General features: G+C 46.8%; 1 protein-coding gene across 1 annotated transcript; it reads left to right on the top strand.

Moving 5' to 3' along the window:
* The first annotated feature begins 9,082 nt into the window (after positions 1-9,082).
* Positions 9,083-20,439, top strand: LOC120915954 (beta-1,3-galactosyltransferase 2-like). The gene is made up of 2 exons (XM_040326797.1): positions 9,083-9,312; positions 19,102-20,439. The coding sequence occupies exon 2, from the start codon at positions 19,207-19,209 to the stop codon at positions 20,326-20,328; it is 1,122 nt and encodes a 373-aa protein (XP_040182731.1). The 5' UTR covers positions 9,083-9,312; positions 19,102-19,206; the 3' UTR covers positions 20,329-20,439.
* Positions 20,440-22,356: the final 1,917 nt, after the last annotated feature.

The following is a 22,356-nucleotide window of genomic DNA, read 5'->3' on the forward strand; positions in this document are numbered from 1 at the left end:
GTGACATCTGTGAACAGAAGGGTATTGATGACATCATTGCGAGGGATATATATATTTATTTGATTTCGGGACTGCAGTTGGGTAAGAACTAACCCCCCCCCCACTGCCCCACTCTAACTGTGCCCCTCGGCATTGGCCTATCAGTCGGTCGTTCATCATTTTTTTCACAGTTGCCATCTAACAGTAGCGAGAGAAAGATGGAAAAGAAACAATGTAGCGATGTGAGAGCAAGCGACTCGGCGGCGAGTAAAGTTCCTGTTTGGGGCGGATGGAGGAAACTGGCAGACGCTGTTTTTTTTTTTTTTTTTTTTCGTGATAATATCGCTCGGCTCGCAACGAAATGCCGCGACTTCTTCTGACGACGTTAAAAGAATAACAAAAAAAAAAAAAAACAAGCGTTACCGTCCTGGATACAGAAAAATCAGAAACTGAAAAGAGAAAAAGAAAAAAAACCCCAAGAGGAAGTCGTCCTCACCGACCTTCGCCCCGAAAATACCCGTTTTCTGGCTGCGCCGGGCTTCAGTGCTTTTATTCCCAACCCGAAACCGAAACGACAGAACAAGGTAAGTCCATAGAAATACCTTCCGAAAAAAATCTCAATGTCATAGATCGCAACTTTAGATGGGGCGGCTGCTTTTGTTTTCTTTTTTTCTGGACTCTCCCCCCCCCCCTCCCCCTCTTATTTCACCTGCCCAGTAACACACCTCCTGTATAAGAGTGCCCCAACTCTGGATGAAGGAGCACATGAGGCACAGCAGACAGCAGCAGGTGGGGGAGGGGGGAGGTGTTAGGCTGGACTAGCAGATTTAGATACACTAGCAGATTGAAGCCGAATTCCAGCTCACAGTGTGAAAGCAGTTACAGCAAACATTTGTTTTCCAGTCTGATCAATGGCCTGGATTCAAGAAGCAATTGCGCCTGTGTAACCATAGATTACACAGCGCAATTGCTTACTTGCCCCGGCGTAACGAGTGCTCCTGATTCAGGAACCTCGTTACACCGACTGCAGCCTAAGATCTGCGCGGCATAAGGCTCTTATGCCCGCATATCTTAGGCTGCATTCTTGCGATGGCCGCTAGGTGGCGTTCCCGTTGTGCTCAGCGTATAGTATGCAAATTGCATACTAACGCCGATTCACAACGTTTCGCGAGCCCTGCGTACGCAGTTTACGTCGTTTGCGTACGGCGGTTTTCGTGTAAGGTACGTATATGTTATGTATACCCGTCGTTCCCGCGTCGCGAAATTAGAATTTTACGTAGTTTGCGTAAGTGAATCGTGAATGGCGTCCAGCGCCATTCACGATTCACTTACGCAAACTACGTAAAATTCTAATTTCGCAACGTCATTTGCCGCAATGCACGTCGGGAAACTTTCCCGACGGAGCATGCGCTCTACGCTCGGCGCGGGAACGCGCCTAATTTAAATGATTCCCGCCCCCTACGGGATCATTTAAATTGCGCGCTCTTGCGCCGGGCATTTTGCCGGCGCGCCCGCGCAATTTACGGAGCTTATGCTCCGTGAATCGAGGGCAGCACAAAAAAATTGCGGGGGCGCAGGGCAAAATCGTTGCCCTGCGCCTCTGTAATAAATGCGCAAATCTCTTTGAATCCGGCCCAATGTTTATAAACAATGTTACTTTGTATCTCTCTCTCTCCCGTCTGATCAATGTTTATATACAATGTTACTTTGTATCTCTCTCCCGTCTGATCAATGTTTATAAACAATGTTACTTTGTATCTCTCTATCTCCTGTCTGATCAATGTTTATAAACAATGTTACTTTGTATCTCTCTATCTCCTGTCTGATCAATGTTTATAAACAATGTTACTTTGTATCTCTCTATCTCCCGTCTGATCAATGTTTATAAACAATGTTACTTTGTATCTCTCTATCTCCTGTCTGATCAATGTTTATAAACAATGTTACTTTGTATCTCTCTCCCGTCTGATCAATGTTTATAAACAATGTTACTTTGTATCTCTCCATCTCCTGTCTGATCAATGTTTATAAACAATGTTACTTTGTATCTCTCTATCTCCCGTCTGATCAATGTTTATAAACAATGTTACTTTGTATCTCTCTATCTCCCGTCTGATCAATGTTTATAAACAATGTTACTTTGTATCTCTCCATCTCCTGTCTGATCAATGTTTATAAACAATGTTACTTTGTATCTCTCTATCTCCTGACTGATCAATGTTTATAAACAATGTTACTTTGTATCTCTCTATCTCCTGACTGATCAATGTTTATAAACAATGTTACTTTGTATCTCTCTATCTCCCGTCTGATCAATGTTTATAAACAATGTTACTTTGTATCTCTCCATCTCCTGTCTGATCAATGTTTATAAACAATGTTACTTTGTATCTCTCTATCTCCTGACTGATCAATGTTTATAAACAATGTTACTTTGTATCTCTCTATCTCCTGTCTGATCAATGTTTATAAACAATGTTACTTTGTATCTCTCTCCCGTCTGATCAATGTTTATAAACAATGTTACTTTGTATCTCTCTATCTCCCGTCTGATCAATGTTTATAAACAATGTTACTTTGTATCTCTCTATCTCCCGTCTGATCAATGTTTATAAACAATGTTACTTTTTATCTCTATCTCTCGTCTGATCAATGTTTATAAACAATGTTACTTTGTATCTCTCTATCTCCTGTCTGATCAATGTTTATAAACAATGTTACTTTGTATCTCTATCTCCTGTCTGATCGATGTTTATAAACAATGTTATTTTGTATCTCTCTATCTCCCGTCTGATCAATGTTTATAAACAATGTTACTTTGTATCTCTCTATCTCCCATCTGATCAATGTTTATAAACAATGTTACTTTGTATCTCTCTATCTCATGTCTGATCAATGTTTATAAACAATGTTACTTTGTATCTCTCTCTCCCGTCTGATCAATGTTTATAAACAATGTTACTTTGTATCTCTCTCCCGTCTGATCAATGTTTATAAACAATGTTACTTTGTATCTCTCTATCTCCCGTCTGATCGATGTTTATAAACAATGTTACTTTGTATCTCTCTATCTCCCGTCTGATCGATGTTTATAAACAATGTTACTTTGTATCTCTCTATCTCCCGTCTGATCAATGTTTATAAACAATGTTACTTTGTATCTCTCTATCTCCCGTCTGATCAATGTTTATAAACAATGTTACTTTGTATCTCTCTATCTCCCGTCTGATCAATGTTTATAAACAATGTTACTTTGTATCTCTATCTCCTGTCTGATCAATGTTTATAAACAATGTTACTTTGTATCTCTCTCTCCCGTCTGATCAATGTTTATAAACAATGTTACTTTGTATCTCTCTATCTCCCGTCTGATCAATGTTTATAAACAATGTTACTTTGTATCTCTCTATCTCCCGTCTGATCAATGTTTATAAACAATGTTACTTTGTATCTCTATCTCCTGTCTGATCAATGTTTATAAACAATGTTACTTTGTATCTCTCTCTCCCGTCTGATCAATGTTTATAAACAATGTTACTTTGTATCTCTCTATCTCCTGTCTGATCAATGTTTATAAACAATGTTACTTTGTATCTCTCTATCTCCTGTCTGATCAATGTTTATAAACAATGTTATTTTGTATCTCTCTCTCCCGTCTGATCAATGTTTATAAACAATGTTACTTTGTATCTCTCTATCTCCCGTCTGATCAATGTTTATAAACAATGTTACTTTGTATCTCTCTATCTCCCGTCTGATCAATGTTTATAAACAATGTTACTTTGTATCTCTATCTCCTGTCTGATCAATGTTTATAAACAATGTTACTTTGTATCTCTCTCTCTCCCGTCTGATCAATGTTTATAAACAATGTTACTTTGTATCTCTCTATCTCCCGTCTGATCAATGTTTATAAACAATGTTACTTTGTATCTCTATCTCCTGTCTGATCAATGTTTATAAACAATGTTACTTTGTATCTCTCTCTCCCGTCTGATCAATGTTTATAAACAATGTTACTTTGTATCTCTCTATCTCCCGTCTGATCAATGTTTATAAACAATGTTACTTTGTATCTCTCTATCTCCCGTCTGATCGATGTTTATAAACAATGTTACTTTGTATCTCTCTATCTCCCGTCTGATCAATGTTTATAAACAATGTTACTTTGTATCTCTCTATCTCCCGTCTGATCAATGTTTATAAACAATGTTACTTTGTATCTCTCTATCTCCCGTCTGATCAATGTTTATAAACAATGTTACTTTGTATCTCTATCTCCTGTCTGATCAATGTTTATAAACAATGTTACTTTGTATCTCTCTCTCTCCCGTCTGATCAATGTTTATAAACAATGTTACTTTGTATCTCTCTATCTCCCGTCTGATCAATGTTTATAAACAATGTTACTTTGTATCTCTATCTCCTGTCTGATCAATGTTTATAAACAATGTTACTTTGTATCTCTCTCTCCCGTCTGATCAATGTTTATAAACAATGTTACTTTGTATCTCTCTATCTCCTGTCTGATCAATGTTTATAAACAATGTTACTTTGTATCTCTCTATCTCCCGTCTGATCAATGTTTATAAACAATGTTACTTTGTATCTCTCTATCTCCTGTCTGATCAATGTTTATAAACAATGTTACTTTGTATCTCTCTCTCCCGTCTGATCAATGTTTATAAACAATGTTACTTTGTATCTCTCTATCTCCTGTCTGATCAATGTTTATAAACAATGTTACTTTGTATCTCTATCTCCTGTCTGATCAATGTTTATAAACAATGTTCCTTTGTATCTCTCTATCTCCCGTCTGATCAATGTTTATAAACAATGTTACTTTGTATCTCTCTATCTCCTGTCTGATCAATGTTTATAAACAATGTTACTTTGTATCTCTCTATCTCCTGTCTGATCAATGTTTATAAACAATGTTACTTTGTATCTCTCTATCTCCCGTCTGATCAATGTTTACAAACAATGTTACGTACTTTCCATCTCCTGTATGAACAGAAGGTCTGGCATTAGTGGTATTAAAACGCAAAACCTAAAATGTCATATAAGCAGCCTACCAATAATTAGACGTGGTGGCTGCATTCGTTTTCTTTTTTTTTAGGCCCCCCTCTGTTTTCCCTTAGTGTTCTGGCTAGTAACACATCTTGTGAATTAATGAAACACAACTTTGGATGAAGGAAAACAGGAGGCACAGCAGACAACAGCATTGTTAGTCAGGGGGGAAGAGGACCTGTCATGTTTTTTTCTATTACAGGGGATGTTTACATTCTTTGTAATAGGAATAAAAGTGATCCAATTAATTTTTTTTTGTGTAAAAATGAATAAAATAAATAGAAATAAATAAGAAAACAAATTTTTTTTTTTAAAGCGCCCCATCACAACGAGCTTGCACGCAGAAGCGAACGCATACGTGAGCAGCGCCCGCATATGATGCCCGATCCTCGCCGGTGCTCTTCGGATGCCCGATCCTTGTTGTTGCTCCTCGGATGCCCAATCCCAGCCGCGGCTCCTCGGATGCCCGATCCCCGCCGGTGCTCTTCGGATGCCCGATCCCTGTTGTTGCTCCTCGGATGCCTGATCCCTGTTGTTGCTCCTCGGATGGCCGATCCCTGTTGTTGCTCCTCGGATGGCCGATCCCTGTTGTTGCTCCTCGGATGCCCGATCCTCGTCGGTGCTCTTCGGATGCCCGATCCTTGTTGTTGCTCCTCGGATGCCCAATCCCCGCCACGGCTCCTCGGATGCCCGATCCCTGTTGTTGCTCCTCGGATGGCCGATCCCCCCCGCCACGGCTCCTCGGATGCCCGATCCCTGTTGTTGCTCCTCGGATGGCCGATCCCTGTTGTTGCTCCTCGGATGCCCGATCCCTGTTGTTGCTCCTCGGATGCCCGATCCCCGCCGGTGCTCTTCGGATGCCCGATCCCTGTTGTTGCTCATCGGATGCCCGATCCCTGTTGTTGCTCCTCGGATGCCGAATCCCTGTTGTTGCTCCTCGGATGCCCGATCTCCGCCGGTGCTCTTCAGATGCCCGATCCTTGTTGTTGCTCCTCGGATGCCCAATCTCCGCCGCGGCTCCTCGGATGCCCGATCCCCGCCGGTGCTCTTCGGATGCCCGATCCCTGTTGTTGCTCCTCGGATGCCCGATCCCTGTTGTTGCTCCTCGGATGGCCGATCCCTGTTGTTGCTCCTCGGATGCCCGATCCCTGTTGTTGCTCCTCGGATGGCCGATCCCTGTTGTTGCTCCTCGGATGCCCGATCCTCGTCGGTGCTCTTTGGATGCCCGATCCTTGTTGTTGCTTCTCGGATGCCCAATCCCCGCCGCGGCTCCTCGGATGCCCGATCCCCGCCGGTGCTCTTCGGATGCCCGATCCCTGTTGTTGCTCATCGGATGCCCGATCCCTGTTGTTGCTCCTCGGATGCCCGATCCCTGTTGTTGCTCCTCGGATGCCCGATCCCTGTTGTTGCTCCTCGGATGGCCGATCCCTGTTGTTGCTCCTCGGATGCCCGATCCTCGTCGGTGCTCTTCGGATGCCCGATCCTTGTTGTTGCTTCTCGGATGCCCAATCCCCGCCGCGGCTCCTCGGATGCCCGATCCCCGCCGGTGCTCTTCGGATGCCCGATCCCTGTTGTTGCTCATCGGATGCCTGATCCCTGTTGTTGCTCCTCGGATGCCCGATCTCCGCCAGTGCTCTTCGGATGCCCGATCCCTGTTGTTGCTCCTCGGATGCCCGATCCCCGCCGCGGCTCCTCGGATGCCCGATACCCGTCGCGGCTCCTCGGATGCCCGATCCCCCTACCACCGCTCCTTCTGCTCATATCTGACTAGAGGTGGAAGTGGGTACCTGTCTCCCCAAAAAAATATGGCAGTGGGGGGGGGGGGGGATTACTTTGTCCAGGGGGCCATGATGCTATTAAGACCGCTCTGCCTGTAGACACAACAGGAAGTGAGAGGAAATCTCTCCAAACTTATGTCAAATCCCCTCTTAAAAAGTTGTCACCGAAACAGGTGACCCCCATTGGACGACTTTTTTTTCCCTTCCTGTTCCCATGATAATGGTCACCGGGGGGGTGGGGGAGAGGGGAGAGAGGGGTGAATGTACCCAGTGGGGACACAGACAGCAATAAAACCCTGACAGGGGGTCTAACCCTTCTTTACACCGTCCACAACTATCAAAAAAATTAATAGTTTTGGCTTCAGGTCCACAATAATAATAATAATAATAATAATAATAATAATATAATAATATACAGTATAATCACTGTTGGTCATATTTATGGAAATAAATTCTCTATAACATGAGAAATGATTTCCCTTTGAATTCCCTCCAGAAATTTTTCCCGGTTGGAGGGAAATCCTCGCAGGATCAGGAAATGTTTGTTCTGGAATGGCAGCAGGAACTCGGCTTATACTTCTCCAGAATACGGAGTAACATTTGTCCATTTTGTCTGTTTATTTTCTCTGTCTGAATATTTTATTTATTTTTTTAAAGTGTTTGTAAACCTCAGCCAATTAATCTGAACAACGCACATCCCTCTATAGTGTGTACTTGTCTCAATCCAGAGCACTAAGTGTCACTTCTGTCTGCTGCCTCCTTCATCTGCTATCAACACGAGTCACTTCTGACAGCTTTTTTCCTGACACCAAGAGAAAAAAGGTGACAGGGGAGGGAGCTCCAGCACACATCCTGTGGTTGACAGCCTCAGCTCTGTTCCTGTGTGCTGTGTTGAGGGGGAGGGGGGGGGGGGTCAGGGCCGCCATCAGGGGGGTACAGGCAGTACACTTGTAAGGGGCCCGGATGGCAACCCCCCCTTTTTTTTGTAAGAGGCCCAGAGGTTCCCAGGTACCACCTATCAGTGCCCATCAGTGCTGCATATTATTGCCTTTTTATCATTACCCATCAGTACCGCCTATCCGTGCCACCTATCAGTGCCCATAAGTGCTGCCTATCAGTGTCCATCAATGCCACCTATCAGCGCCCATCAGTGCTGCGTATCAGTGCCTCCTTATCAGTGCCACCTATCCATACCACCTATCAGTGCCCATAAGTACCGCCTATCAGTGTCCATCAGTGCTGCGTATCAGTGCCCATCAGTGAAGGAAAAAATAATTACTTTATTTACTAAATTTTAAAACAGAAACTAAGAAAAGCTTTTTTTTCTTAAAGATCTTTTTTCATTTGTTTAGCAAAAATAAAATAAAAAATACCAACAAAAGAAATCTCTCTCTGTCTCAATTTTTAAAGAAAATGTTTTAGTTATGTGTACAGCGTTGCATGACGGCGCAATTCTCATTCAAAGTGTGACAGCGCTGAAAGCTGAAAAATACCGGGGCACCTTCACCCCCCCCTCCTGGGCAGGAAGGGGGGGGGGGTGTGGTGAAGGTGCCCCGGTATTGAAGGGGTTAAGTGACCACACATTATTTGCGGGGGGGGGGGTGGGGTGGGGTGAAGGTGCCCCGGTATTGAAGGGGTTAAGTGACCACACATTATTTGCGGGGGGGTGGGGTGAAGGTGCCCCGGTATTGAAGGGGTTAAGTGACCACACATTATTTGCGGGGGGGTGGGGGTGAAGGTGCCCCGGTATTGAAGGGGTTAAGTGACCACACATTATTTGCGGGGGGTGGGGTCGGGTGAAGGTGCCCCGGTATTGAAGGGGTTAAGTGACCACACATTATTTGCGGGGGGGTGGGGGTGAAGGTGCCCCGGTATTGAAGGGGTTAAGTGACCACACATTATTTGCGGGGGGTGGGGTGGGGTGAAGGTGCCCCGGTATTGAAGGGGTTAAGTGACCTCACATTATTTGCGGGGGGGGGGGGGGGGGGGGGGGGTGGGGTGAAGGTGCCCCGGTATTGAAGGGGTTAAGTGACCACACATTATTTGCGGGGGGGTGGGGTGAAGGTGCCCCGGTATTGAAGGGGTTAAGTGACCGCACATTATTTGCGGGGGGGGGGTGAAGGTGCCCCGGTATTGAAGGGGTTAAGTGACCACACATTATTTGCACGGTCCACAGTCGTCACCGTTGGGAAACCCGTCCTACAATACCATGCAGGTGATGATGTGGCCCACGTAGATAAGAAGATCAATATCAGCCCACAGGGCATGATAAGAATAGGGAGAGGCGGCTCTCAGGGCGACTTAAGCGATGGAAAGGTTAACGGGAAGAAGAGTTTACGACTCGTCCCGGCCCCTCCTTCCTCGCTTATTATCCCGCTAGTGTGAGGATCAACTCATTGGGATCAAGTCGCTGAATTTGCCCAGCGGGTGAACTTTTCCGTGGCTGGCTTTCTGCTAGGAGAACGTCGCGTGGATCCGGCATCAGGTACAATTTAAATGTTTCTTTTGATACAATAGAGTGATACTTTGTTATTACTTTTTTCTTTTATTTATTTTTATCACAATATTTAAGCTGATCTTGAAGCTGCAACATGCTGAATTTTTGTTTATATAACTGGGCACTTGGTGGGTGCACTTTTTATTTCCAAATCATTTGGAGGAGGGGGGATTATGGTGGGGGGGGGGAGGGGGGATTATGGTGGGGGGGGGATTATGGTGTGGGGGGGGGGGGGGATTATGGTGGGAGGTGTTTAAGGTGTGGGGTTATTTTTCAGGGGTTGGGCTTGGCCCCTTAGTTCCAGTGAAGGGAACTCCTAAGGTGTCGGCATACCAAGACATTTTGGACAATTTCATGCTCCCAACTTTGTGGGAGGAGTTTGGGGATGTGGCCCCTTCCTGTTCCAAGCAAGGACCATGAAGACATGGATGAGCGAGTTTGGGGTTTGGAGGAACATGACTGGCCTGCACAGAGTCCTGACCTCAACCCCGTAAGAACACCTTTGGGATGAATTAGAGCGAGGGCCTTCTCGTCCAACATCAGTGCGGCCTACGACCGGTACCGCGTCCCCAAATTCACCAGAGAAATGACCGTTTAACATGGGAGTCTATGGAAGGGTGTACCCGGCTTTGAAAAATGGGTGCTCCCCGGCCGTAGGTCCCCCGGACAACACACTTTGCACACTTGTAGAGGAAGAGTGGGGCTACATGTGTTTGGGGTCCAGGGGACCTACAGCCGGCCAGTACCGGGTCCCCAAAGTCCGGGAGATCAGGCGCAAAAAGGTGACTCGAGTATAAGCCGAGGGGGGGGGTTATTTTCAGCACCAAAAAATGTGCTAAAAAACTCGGCTTATACTCGAGTATATACTGTATTGGGTAGATTCAGGTAGGGGCGCGCTAATTTTCGCCGCCTTAAGTAAGAGAGGCAAGTACATGATTCACAAAGTACTTGCCTCCTTACTTAGGGCGGCGTAGTGTAAACGCGGCGGGCATAAGGGCGCCTAATTCAAATGGGTTGGAGGGGGGCGTGTTTAATGGCGTTTTCGACGTTTTTTGGCTACAGCGCATGCGCCGGGCGCCTACATTTCCCAGTGCGCATTGCGGCTAAGTACGCCGTACGGGCCTATTGATTTCGACATGGACGTAAACGACGTAACTCCCGTTTCGCGGACGACTTACGCAAACGACGTAAAAAATTCGAACCTTGCAGCGGGAACGGCGGCCATACTTTAACATTGTTATTCCACCTCATAGGTGAAATTGGCGTACAAACTCATTTACATAATCTACGCCGACCGCAAAGGAAGCGCCACCTAGCGGCCATCCGAAAAATTGCAATCTAAGATAGGACGGCGCAAGCCGTCGTATCTTAGATATGTTTAAGCGTATCTCTGTTTGAGAATACACTTAAACATACGTCGGCGTAGATTCTGAGTTAGGTCGGCTTATCTACTGATAAATCGGCCTAACTCTTACTGAATCTAACTATATGTTCGTTAGGCGAACCGTGGTCTACAATCACTACTAGAAACATCTCTCATCTCATGGAAAAATGAACCACAGAAATAAAGAGAGCGGCACGCCAGTAGATCCACTTGGCTGAAAACAAGTTTAGTCTTTGACCCTCGTAAAGCTTCCTAAAAGCCAGCCCTGTAAAGACGTGGCTTGGCCAGCTTGGTGTGGAGGAACTTGAGTGTCCTCAGTCTTGGCTGAAAACATTTTTAGTCTTTGACCCTTCATAAGCAAGGCAAAGCAGGTCATAAAATGACAATTGCCAAATGTATGAACCACCACGCCCGTGGGAACTTTTTATGATTGTGCACCAAAAGCCAGCCCCGTAAAGACGTGGCTTGGCCAGCTTGGTGTGGAGGAACTTGAGTGTCCTCAGTCTTGGCTGAAAACATGTTTAGTCTTTGACCCTTCATAAGCAAGGCAAAGCAGGTCATAAAATGACAATTGCCAAATGTATGAACCACCACGCCCGTGGGAACGTTTTATGTTTGTGCACCAAAAGCCAGCCCCGTAAAGACGTGGCTTGGCCAGCTTGGTGTGGAGGAACTTGAGTGTCCTTCATGGAGCCCTGACCTCAACCCTACCGAATACCTACAGGAATGACTATACTGAGCCAGGTCTTCCCCATCCAACATCAGTTCCTGACCTGTTGGCACCCCAACCCCGCGGCACACCTCCCAACTTTTTTAAGATGGGAATGAGGGACACCTATCAGCAAAAGTATGCAGGCATAGGACACACCCCCTTGCCACGCTCCCCCTTAAAGGAGAACTGTACAAAAAAAACAAAATTGGTTAAACCCTCAAGTGCTTTTTTTTTCTACCACTACTATTCCTTTTATATTGGCTTTTGGAATTTACAAATGTAGCAATTTAGAAATCAGATGAAAGGTTTAGGGCTGGAAAACATTTTTTTAAGAGATACAAAGTGCATTTTATATACAACTCTATAGATCAGACCAAAATGAGGGACAAACGAGGGGGAATGAGGGACGGAGGGACATTGCTCCGAATCAGGGACGGTCCCTCCAAATCAGGGATGGTTGGGAGCTATGCAGCGGTGTGAACCGGGCACATGGGTTGGTTGCTAAGGGCAATGACACGTGACTCTAGGCACACAGCCATAAATAAGCAGAGCACATAAGTCCGTCTCCCTGGCTTTAACCCTCTGAGGTCTTGAACAAAGCACAGTTCCCCAGCTCAATGAGGCTTCAGTTGCTAGGAGCAACGGCTGTGCAGGTTAAAGTGGGGCATATCCCGGACAATCCCCCCCAAATGTAGCACGCCCCACGTAGGAGCCGCTGGTGAATAGGGACCCCCCCCCCCCCCAGGCACACCAAAATTTCAGAGGCACACTTATGCCTCGTCGGAATGTCTGACAGCAAAAGTCTGATAGGAGCTTGTTGTCGGAAATTTCGACCGTGTGTAGGCTCCATCGGACATTGGCTGTCGGTATTTCTAACAACAAAAATTTAAGAGCAGGTTCTCAAATTTTCAGACGAAAAAAAACTCCTAACGGAAAATCCGATCATCTGTATGCAATTCCGAAGCGCAAAAACTCTGACGCATGCTCGGGAAACAATTGGACGCATGCTCGGAAGCATTGAACTTCATTTTCTCGGCTCGTCGTAGTGTTGTACGCCACTGCGTTCTTGACCCCCGAAAGTTCAGAGAACTGTGGCAAGAATCATTCAACCAGATTAGCAAAAGCCCTTTTCAGGCAGGGACCCTGAGCCCATTTGGTGTGTAGAGAAAAGTCAAGTGTCCAGCTACATCCCTGTGGCTTCTGATCCCAGCACCACCTCTTGGGGCATTGCCAGCCTGCCTGGCTGCAGCTGCCTCTCTCTCTCACTAGCTCTCCAGGCCACTTCTCCACAGTCCTCCCAGACTGCGCACTCACCAGCCACCCGGCTGTCTTCTCCCAGGAGATCTCCTGGACGTGCTGACTCTCTCCCGCTCTCCTCACGCCTGCTCCTGTGCATCTAGGATGGGACTCCTCCGCGTGTTGTAAGAGGATCCCTTCAACACTCGAGCCCCAGGCCTGAGATCACCCTCCCCTCCCCCAGACTAGGATGTACACTCAAGGGCCACTGACAGCCTCCCCAGCACTCCTTCTCCAGCTTCCACCTGACTGTCCCCTGCTGGCATGACTGAGAATTTATGAGGAGCCCCCCCTGCCAGCCTAGTTGCTGAGGATTGGCCAGGGTCCTCCTTAATAATCCAGGAAGCTCCACCTAACCTCCCGCCCATTCTTTTGGAAGCTTCTCCACTGTTCCAGCAAGTAGGTGTGGAGGGGGTACTGATGAGTCATCCAGCCTCCCTGAGCCCCTCACCCTGACCCAGATTCTACCCAGCTTGGCTTATAGTCCAGCCCCCCTTGTTGGACGGTTAACAGCCCTGCACTTACCCTATCGATGGCAGCGCTTCCTTCCCCTGCGTCTCCTCCCACCGTGCATCTCCTTCTAGGCCAATAGGATTATTTCTACTTTTTCGGCCAAACGGGAAACGGGTCTCAGGACTCACTTCCTGATTGGCCCTGGAAAAGAATCACAAAGACAATAGCGAATATTAATTTGTGTGGGCTCAGGGCGCAGTTTTTTTTTAAGCCTAATAGAGCCTCAGGCTCCAATCACGTGCTTAAAAAAAAAAAAAAAAACCCCAGTGGAATCTATGTAGATTAGGGGGCCGGACGCATTGATCAGGGGCGCCCTGCATTACGGGGCGCCACTGGTTCGGAGACCACTGCCCCAAAGAGAAGTACTCTCAGCAAGCTGGAAAATGCTGCGTCCATCACACAGCAGGGGGAAGGGCCGTTCACAAGGGGACCTGCAAAATAAAGCAAAGAAAAGAAACACATTCCTATAGATAATTTGCTATCTAATCTGTCAGCGGGGGCGGGGGATATGGGGGATATGGGGGCGGGGGAGGGGGTTTATGAGCCTGCGTGACGGAGGCAATAAAGAAATAAACACAGAAACGTATTTTTTTTATTTTTCATGGTCCTCTGGTAGGAGGAGCCCCTCCAAATCTTGCAAACAGCACTGGGCCTCACCCAAAGTTCTCCAGTTGGGAATGGGACATCCATCTGGAACAGGTCAGGGTGTCAGACTGGCCTTGTCCCCGAGCAGAAGGCACAGGCGGCAATTTTCACAGCTGTCCATGTGAACAGGGCTGGTGCAAGGATTTTTGACACCCTAGGCGAAAACTAATTTTTTCGCCCCCTCATTTGGCTCCACCCCTGACCCCACCCCCTTTGCCCTGCCCTGCCCCACCTGTTTAATGAAGCGCCCACCAAATGCAGCCTCACCAGCGCCAATCAATGCAGCCTCATCAGCACCCATCAAATGCAGCCTCACCAGCGTCCACCAAATGCAGCCTCACCACCCAGGGAGGAAACAGGCGTTGGGTGATCTCACCGCCCACTGCCTGTACTCTGGTCTGGGTGGTAGAGGATCTGTTGAGGAAAGTCTGACACTGACTAGGGTCTGAGTGGCTCCTCTGGACCCTTCAGATGACTCTGGCTCCTTTCTTTCCTCGGACAGCACCTCCACTCCCACTCCTCCTCCAAGCTGCTGTAAGACGACCAGTCTGCAAACTTTCCATCCATGGGCCCAAAGTTTGCCTGCAGTCTGGGCGACCCCCCCCCCCTCCCAGGCTATGCACCCACCATTACCTCTCCCCATTGGCTCACCTGTCTTCCAACACTGGCTCCTTCCAGGTGGGGCTGGCTGGGTTAACGGGTGTGGCCAGCACTACAGGAATGTCATCTGGCTCCTGCTGGGCAGTACTCACAGGCGCCAGGTCCCACCCACTCTGCTGTAACCCCTTGTTAACTGTACTTAAGTTTGCAGGCACACTGATGATGCTGCCGCTTATCGGCACTGATTGGGCACGGGCAACTGGGAACAGGTGGCAACAAGTGTTTACAGTAGTTGCCAGGAGCAACAGCAAAGTCTGCAACACACATCATACTGTATTAAGGAGGCAGTCCTTAACATCAGCTGTGATTGGGCAACTGATAGACCCCCACTTGCTGGGGATTGGCTGGGGCTCCTCCCTAACCCCCCACCCATTCTTCTGGAAGCTTCTCCAAGCTTCTTAGGACTCTCAAACTGAGGCCGAGAGTCCTAAGACCCAATTGGCCACGAGTCCTAAGTCCTGATTGGCCGGGAAGAGAGACGCCGCCACTTGGATGGGGTTAAGTGCGGAGCTGGATAGCGGGCCGTGACGGGCAAGCGCAGAGGCTATCAATCAAGCGACGGAGCGGCAATCGATTAAGCGCCGGGGGTGGGGGGTTGTTGGCTGGCTGGGTGGGGGCCACCATCCCCCAAGAGAATTGACCACCAGACGCCACTGGGCACATGCTTTTTTAAGGTTTGGATGGAGGGAAGAAGGGTTAGAACCTCATTTATCACTGCTTTCTCCCGATGCAGAAATTCATCCTCACTTCCTGTTCTGGGTCAAGGTTGAGAGGAAGTGAAGGGAATGTTTATAATGGGAGCACAGATGTCTGAGGGTCTCCAAACAAATTCAAATTTGAATAGACTGTGGGGGGGGGGGGGTTCCTTACTCCCTGCTGATTTTTTTTTATTTTCTTTTGGCTGAAATTATGGCAGGAGAACTTGCTGCTGAAGCTAATAATAGATATAAGAAACCAAGGGGTTTCACTTCATATTCCTGATATGTGTCTGCTGTACCATGTACTGGTATGAAGAAGTTTCTTCTTCTCTCTGTATTGCTTCCTTTGTGTTAAATCCCTGCTGTTCCTGCCAGCCCCTCTGCTTTCCTAATAAAAAAACTGACCACACTAAGCAGGAGAGCTCAGTGTGGTCAGTTCTCCACCTATGCTGGGAGCTCAGCCTTCTCTGCTCCCACGATCAGACTTGTCCTGATATGCCCTCCCCCCTCTTCCACCCCCCTGCACAGCCATTCACTGGGACTCTTGGTGTTCTGCTGTTCCCCCCCCCCCCCCAGCTCTTATGCAGCAGAGAACAGAGGGAAAGTGATCACTCTTAACCAAAAACTGTTTAATTGGTTGGGTAAAACCCTAGCCGACAGTAGATGTGAACTCAAACAGAAGGACATTTGGTTTGCTCTGTGCTCTGTGTATCATATGCCATTGCCATCTGATCTTTTTCATCCAGCTAACTGTATATCTCAGTGTCAGCTGATCTCTTACTTCCTCTTTGCAGCAACTTTCTGTCTGCATGACATTTCTCAGGGCTGGTATCCTGATGGGGACAACAGAGGACCGTACTAGACGTGTCTGATTTGTGTCAGAGATTGGGATCATCCGAATTTCCGAATCAAAATAGGAGAGTAAAGCCGATAACCGGCTTATGTTAAAGGGACACCGGCAGTGATAATCAGTGTGGGAGGGGGGGATAAAATAAACATATTGAAGAAATATAAAAACATAAAAGGAAACTGTAAGAAGAGGATCCAATGGAAGATCCGTGAGCAGATTTGATTGATGAGAGAAGCTGAGGGGCAAGAGGGAGGTGAACATCACATTCCCTTAGCTGGGGGAACAAGAACATGTTAATTAATTTTTGAGGATGGGCGCCTCCATTAGTGTGTTTCTTAGGAGGTCACTTATGTGACACTACTTGCCACTCAGTTTCCATTGGTTGAGGGATTTGTGGAGCAGTGTTTGGCTAAATCTGGTTGGATACCCCAGAGGCGGAGAGTGGTCAAGCCTTTATCCAGCGTAGCTATAGTGATGGTGTTGACATTATGAGTAATGGACAGTGTAGCAGGGTATTTCCATTTGTGTGGCATTGGATGGTTTCTCAGAGCCTTTGTTATGGTCAGCAGATTCCACCGACGTTGTAGTATATGCTTGGACAGGTCGGGGAGCAATTGGAGTGAGGTATATTAGTTGGGGACCTTGTCTGCCTTGTGGAATGCTACCAACAGCTGATCTTTGATGTGATAAAAGTGCACCCTAAGCAGAACGTCTCTTGGGACCTCGGATGGGAGGAAGGAGGGCTCTGGGAACCTATGGACCCTGTCCACGATAAGGTCATGGGCTGACAGAGCTGGTAGCAAGGATGAGTATAGGGTATGGACGTACTGCGCCAATTGTGGGCCCGATACGGACTCAGGAATGCCCCTGATTTTCATATTATTTCTTCTTGACCTATCTTCAAGGTCGGCTTTTTTTTATCTTTTAACCATATGATGTTCTCAATTTGGTCTATCCTCTCCCCTAAGGCCTGGACCTCTGCCTGACACTGGGTGATTCCTGACACTATGTCTGCATGTATGGAGGCTTTCAGTGAGAGGGGCATGTTTTTTAACATAGTATCAGAGACTGGTTGTCCTGATGTGGGGAAGGCAGCAATGGGGTCAGTAGAAACAGGTGGGTTTACTGCTGTAGTGGATTGAGGCCCACTCACCTCCATGGTAGGATCTGTTTGCGGCCTGCCCAGGTGAGGCCATGCAGGGCCTCTATTTCACTAGGCTTCTGGTAGAGGGGCTTGAGGTACCAGAAGAGGTCTCATCCCTGTTATCTGGTTGCCTGGGGTCTGGATTGTGAGAGCTGGCTCCCTGTGAGGCGACTGCGGCTTTGCCATCCGGCCGTGTAGAGCAGGCGCCACTGCCATTTTGGTGCTGACTGCCGGGAAGAAGTCAGAGGCTGCAGAGGTTCTTTCCTTTGCGGCGGCATGGAGGAAAGTGTCCTGGGGCCCTGGATGGTGGAAATGGAGCAAGGGCAGCAATGGAGGCACCGATGACGGTGGATTTCCCTGGGCTGCTGAGCAGAGATTCTAGATTAGGCTGCCATATTGGACCTCAGTTGTCATGCTCCCCCAGATTTTTAAATTGTGAATAAAATAAAAATAATGGCCCAGTGGCAGCTGGTGCTCAAAATTTTAGGGGGGGGGGGCATAAACAAATTGAAAAGTTTGAATAAAAAAACATCAATTGCAGCCTCACTGTGCCTTCAAACGCAGCCACTTTGCCATCAAATGCAGCCACTGTGCCCATCAATTGCAGCCACTGTAACTGTGCTCATCAAACACAGCCGCTGTGCTCATCAATTGCAGCCACTGTGCTCATCAATTGCAGCCACTGTGCCCATCAAACGCTGCCACTGTCCCATCAAATGCTGCCACTGTGCCATTAAATGCTCCCAATGTTGCCACTGTGCCATCAAATGATCCCACTGTGACATCCAATGCTGCCACTGTGACATCAAATGCTCCCAATGTTGCCACTGTGCCATCAAATGCTCCCACTGTGACATCCAATGCTGCCACTGTGCCATCAAATGCGCCAAATGCTGCCACTGTGCCATCAAATGCTGCCACTGTGCCATCAAATGCTCCCAATGCTGCCACTGTGCCATCCAATGCTGCCACTGTGATCCCCCCACCCCCGACCGCTCGCCATCTGCCCGACACTTACCCCGTCTCGGTGGGGCAGCGGGTGACGGTGAGCAGTGTCTTCCAATGCGTCTTCTCCCCTCCATGTGTCTTCTCCCGTCATCTCCTGATAGGCGTCCAATCACAGCGCCTGACGTTTCAGCCAATCAGGCAACCGGTAACAGACCCGGCAACCTGATTGGCTGAGAGGCGGGTCAATGTTAGAAAAGCGAATTCCTTCGGATTTGGTAACATTGAGCTGAGTGAGAAGGAACAAATAGCGTTGCGCCCGCTTCTCACTTTTTTAGATGCTTATTGAAGCCAAAGGCTCTAATTGGGTGCTTCCAAAAAAAACACCCCCACCGCTGTAATTCAGGTGCCCGGTGACCGAAAAAGGGGCCGGACACCTGAACAGGGGGTGTCAGCAGCGACCATACAGTAGATAGATTGCATGAATCTATCTATGGTGATTAGAGAGTGACAAGAGAGGGGGGGCGGAGCTCCTGCGCCCTTATGATGCACCGCCACTGGTATGGCCATCGAGCATGCGGTGGGGCATTTGGCTCTAGTGCGTGAGGATCATGGCCAGGAAGGGGGGGGGTTTGTGTAGTGCCAGTGGTTGTAGTGTGTAGTGTCAGTCTGCTTGACGCCCCCCTCCAAAAAAATTGGACCAGCAGCTGCCACTCTGCTCATCTGTCCACTTTTATGCCAGATCCAAACTGTGGAGTGGCGGTAGGGGCTGTGTGGGCCCCATGGGCCAGCAGTATGGACATTTTGAGATGGGAAGGAGGTGCCAAATTCGTGGAGGTGCAGGCATGACTATGTCTGGTATTGATGGGGTGGTAGGTGTTTTACATACGATTTTCACTTTGGTTTCACATTTTTCCTCTCTTTTTCTAGAACATTGCTCCAAGAAGTGAAGATGCTCCTACACCTGCAGCAAAACACAAACCAATATTAAGCTAAAAATGCTTAAAAATATAAAGTCCCTGTGAATATTCCATCATGTTTTGCTTGACCCGGCTCATCTGCTTTTCCATCATCAAGCAGAGGATCATCCGCCTCTTGTTTCTGGCCTTGGTCCTCTTCACGCTGATGGTGCTCATCTTCAGTAATATACGGTGGCTCCCTGGGAAACTGGCGAGGTCAACCATACAAATACAGAACGCCCTGGCCAATCTGTCTGCTAGGGTTCAACTCAACACGCCACCGGCAAAGAATCGCACCTCCACTCTGCCTCCTCTGATTACAAATGCTCCAATGGAGACAAGACCAAGCAAAGATCCTCAGAAAAGAGTTCATACGTACGGGTACGTCATCAACGAACCCGATAAATGTAAAGACATCGACCCGTTCCTTATCCTGCTCATTACTGTGGAAAGGTGGCAGAAGCAAGCTCGGCAAGCCATCCGGATCACGTGGGGAAAGGAGGACTTCCTACCTGGAGTCAGGATACTGCGGCTGTTTTTGTTAGGCAAGGACCTGGATTGGAATGACGAAGGCCAAAGGTCTCTTGTTGAAGAAAGCCAGATGTTTCATGACATCATTCTACATGATTATTTGGACACCTACTACAACCTGACCACAAAGGTCATCAACGGGCTCAACTGGATTTCCACATATTGCCCCAACGCCTCATACGTCATGAAAACGGACAGCGACATGTTCGTCAACACCGAACATTTAGTCTACCGCGTCCTGAAACCAGATGGGCCTCCAAGACTGAATTATTTTACTGGACATTTGATGACCAATGGAATGCCTATTCGGAACCTGGATAGCAAGTGGTATGTTCCCCCTGAAGAATACCCGGAAGAGAGTTATCCGTTGTTTTGCTCCGGGACTGGCTACGTGTTCTCTGGCGACCTGGCGCGTAAGATCGTCCAAGTCTCCCCAAATGTTACTTGGATCCGTCTCGAGGACGCCTTTGTTGGCCTTTGTCTCGACAAGTTGGGGGTTCTGCCAGTGGCCCCACCGAAGAACTCTGACTTCAGTCCCTTGAGAGTTGGCTACTCAGACTGTGACTACAACCAGATTGTTACGTCTCATTTATTCAGTCCGGGGGACCTCATGTATTTTTGGAACAGGTTACAGCAAAATAAATATACATGTGTCCTAAACCAATAGACACGAGCCATTGGATAGCCAGCAATAGCCTTCGATGGCCTTATTTTAACCACTTTCAGTTCTGAGTATTTTTTAAGCAGAGGCCCTAGAGAATAAAATAGTGTGGGGGGGGGGTGTCTTATTTTAACCACTTCCAGTCTGCACCAATTCTGACATTTCCAACCCATATGTCAATAACATAATTTATTTAATCTTTGATAGAAAACTACTTAGAACCCCTCCAACGTTATATATATATATATATATATATATATATATATATATATATATATATATATATAATATATATATTTTAAGTAGATGCCATAGAGAATAAAATAATGGGCGTTGCATATTTTTAGGTCACACAATATTTGCGCGGTGGTTTTTCAAATTCATTTTTTTTTTACTTTTTTTTTTACATAAATGTTTTTATTTAGTTATGAGAACATAAAATAACAAATAAAGTATTTTAATGACTTTTAATGCACAAGAACACAATATAACGCCCGACTGTTTGATAAAATATAAAAGAGGATGTTAGGCCGAGTCTATAGATACCAAACATGTCGTGCTTTAAAATTGCGTCCGACCATAGAATGGCGCCAAATTACCGGTTACCTAAAAATCTCCATGGGCAATGCAAATTTTTTATTTTTTTAGGCAATGCTTTAATCACCTTTAGAGGTTACCGGTCTGGGCTCCAAAATTTCCGCTCTGGCTCCCGTTGTCCGCGGCGATGCCCCCGCGTGTGTGATGCGATCGCCGCGTGCAGGACCTGCGTGAGCATGGGGAAACAGAGGCACTTTACTTTTTTGATTTGTATATATATATATATATATTGTGCAGCTTATTTTTTTACACTTGTGTGTATATATATATATATATATTTTTCTAAACTACTTTTTTTTTTAAATCAACTTTATTGCTATTACAAGGGACGAACAACATCCCTTTTGACAGCATGGGCTGTGACAGGTCCTCTTTTATAGGGAGATCTGGGTTCTATTAGACCCCCAGATCTCTCTTCTTTGCCGATCAGACACAGATCGGTCCGATCAGCTGCTTTCCTGGGCATTAACCCGGGAGTGACGAAATCCTTGTGGCTTCCGGTTTCCACGACATCACACAGTGGGAGGGGACAGCACCCGTTCCTCTCACCGTGTGCCCAAAGCCGGGTGCCGCTAATCGCATCCTTACCAGGTTCCCCACCCCCATTGCATGGAAGAGCCCCAGTAAGGGGCAGCGGGGGAGGGGAGTGGGACCCCCCCCCCTTTCCGCAGCCTAAAAAAGCAATCCAGCGACTCGTCAGCGGCTTGGATTACTTTGTAGGGAATCGCTGCAGCCGAGAGAAACTAAATGTTGTGTCTCAGGCATAGGAAGTGAGGGGAAATCTCCACATAATACACACAGAAAAAAAAATGTTGCTTTTAAATTATTTTAATTATACTTTATTTTTTTTATTTTTTTAATCTAAGTCCAAAATTAAGCCTTTATCTAAAATTATAAGCTTTCCGTCATTACAGGTGCTTTAATAATTTTATTTTATACCCTTTTCTACACAATTGGATTCCGGGTTGGAGTTTTAAATGTGCTCCTTATGCCCCCTGGTGGTCATTTTGGTAAATTTTCACCAATATTTCCTATTTGGATAATTATTATCTCTTTCGGTTTTTACCAAAATTTCTATATTTATTTTTCGCATCTTTGTATGTTTTGTAGCCCTGGTGAGGGGAGATTTTTTTATGTTACTTGTGATAAAAATAAATGAATTTTGGAATCTTGAGATGACTAGTTTCTCAGTAGGGGTGACCCCCCCCCCTTATTTTTAGAGGTCCCCGGTTTTGTGGAGATCTGAAGCCACTGGGCTCAACCAAAGAATCCTTCTGACTTCAGTCCAATTGTCTCACCTAAAAAAAATAAAAACATGATTGGGATTTTGATCGTTCCACACCTCAACCAAAAAAATATACATTTGGGCTTCAGACCCCGTATGGACCCAAAGCAGCGCTCGTTCCCATGACTACCGTGTAACATTGGGATAAACGA

The sequence above is a fragment of the Rana temporaria genome, chromosome 10, assembly GCF_905171775.1.
Source record: "Rana temporaria chromosome 10, aRanTem1.1, whole genome shotgun sequence".
Taxonomy (NCBI): Eukaryota; Metazoa; Chordata; class Amphibia; order Anura; family Ranidae; genus Rana; species Rana temporaria.

Bases quoted from the DNA above. Each gene is read 5' to 3' on its own strand.
- LOC120915954 (XM_040326797.1), top strand. From the start codon at position 19,207: ATGTTTTGCTTGACCCGGCTCATCTGCTTTTCCATCATCAAGCAGAGG.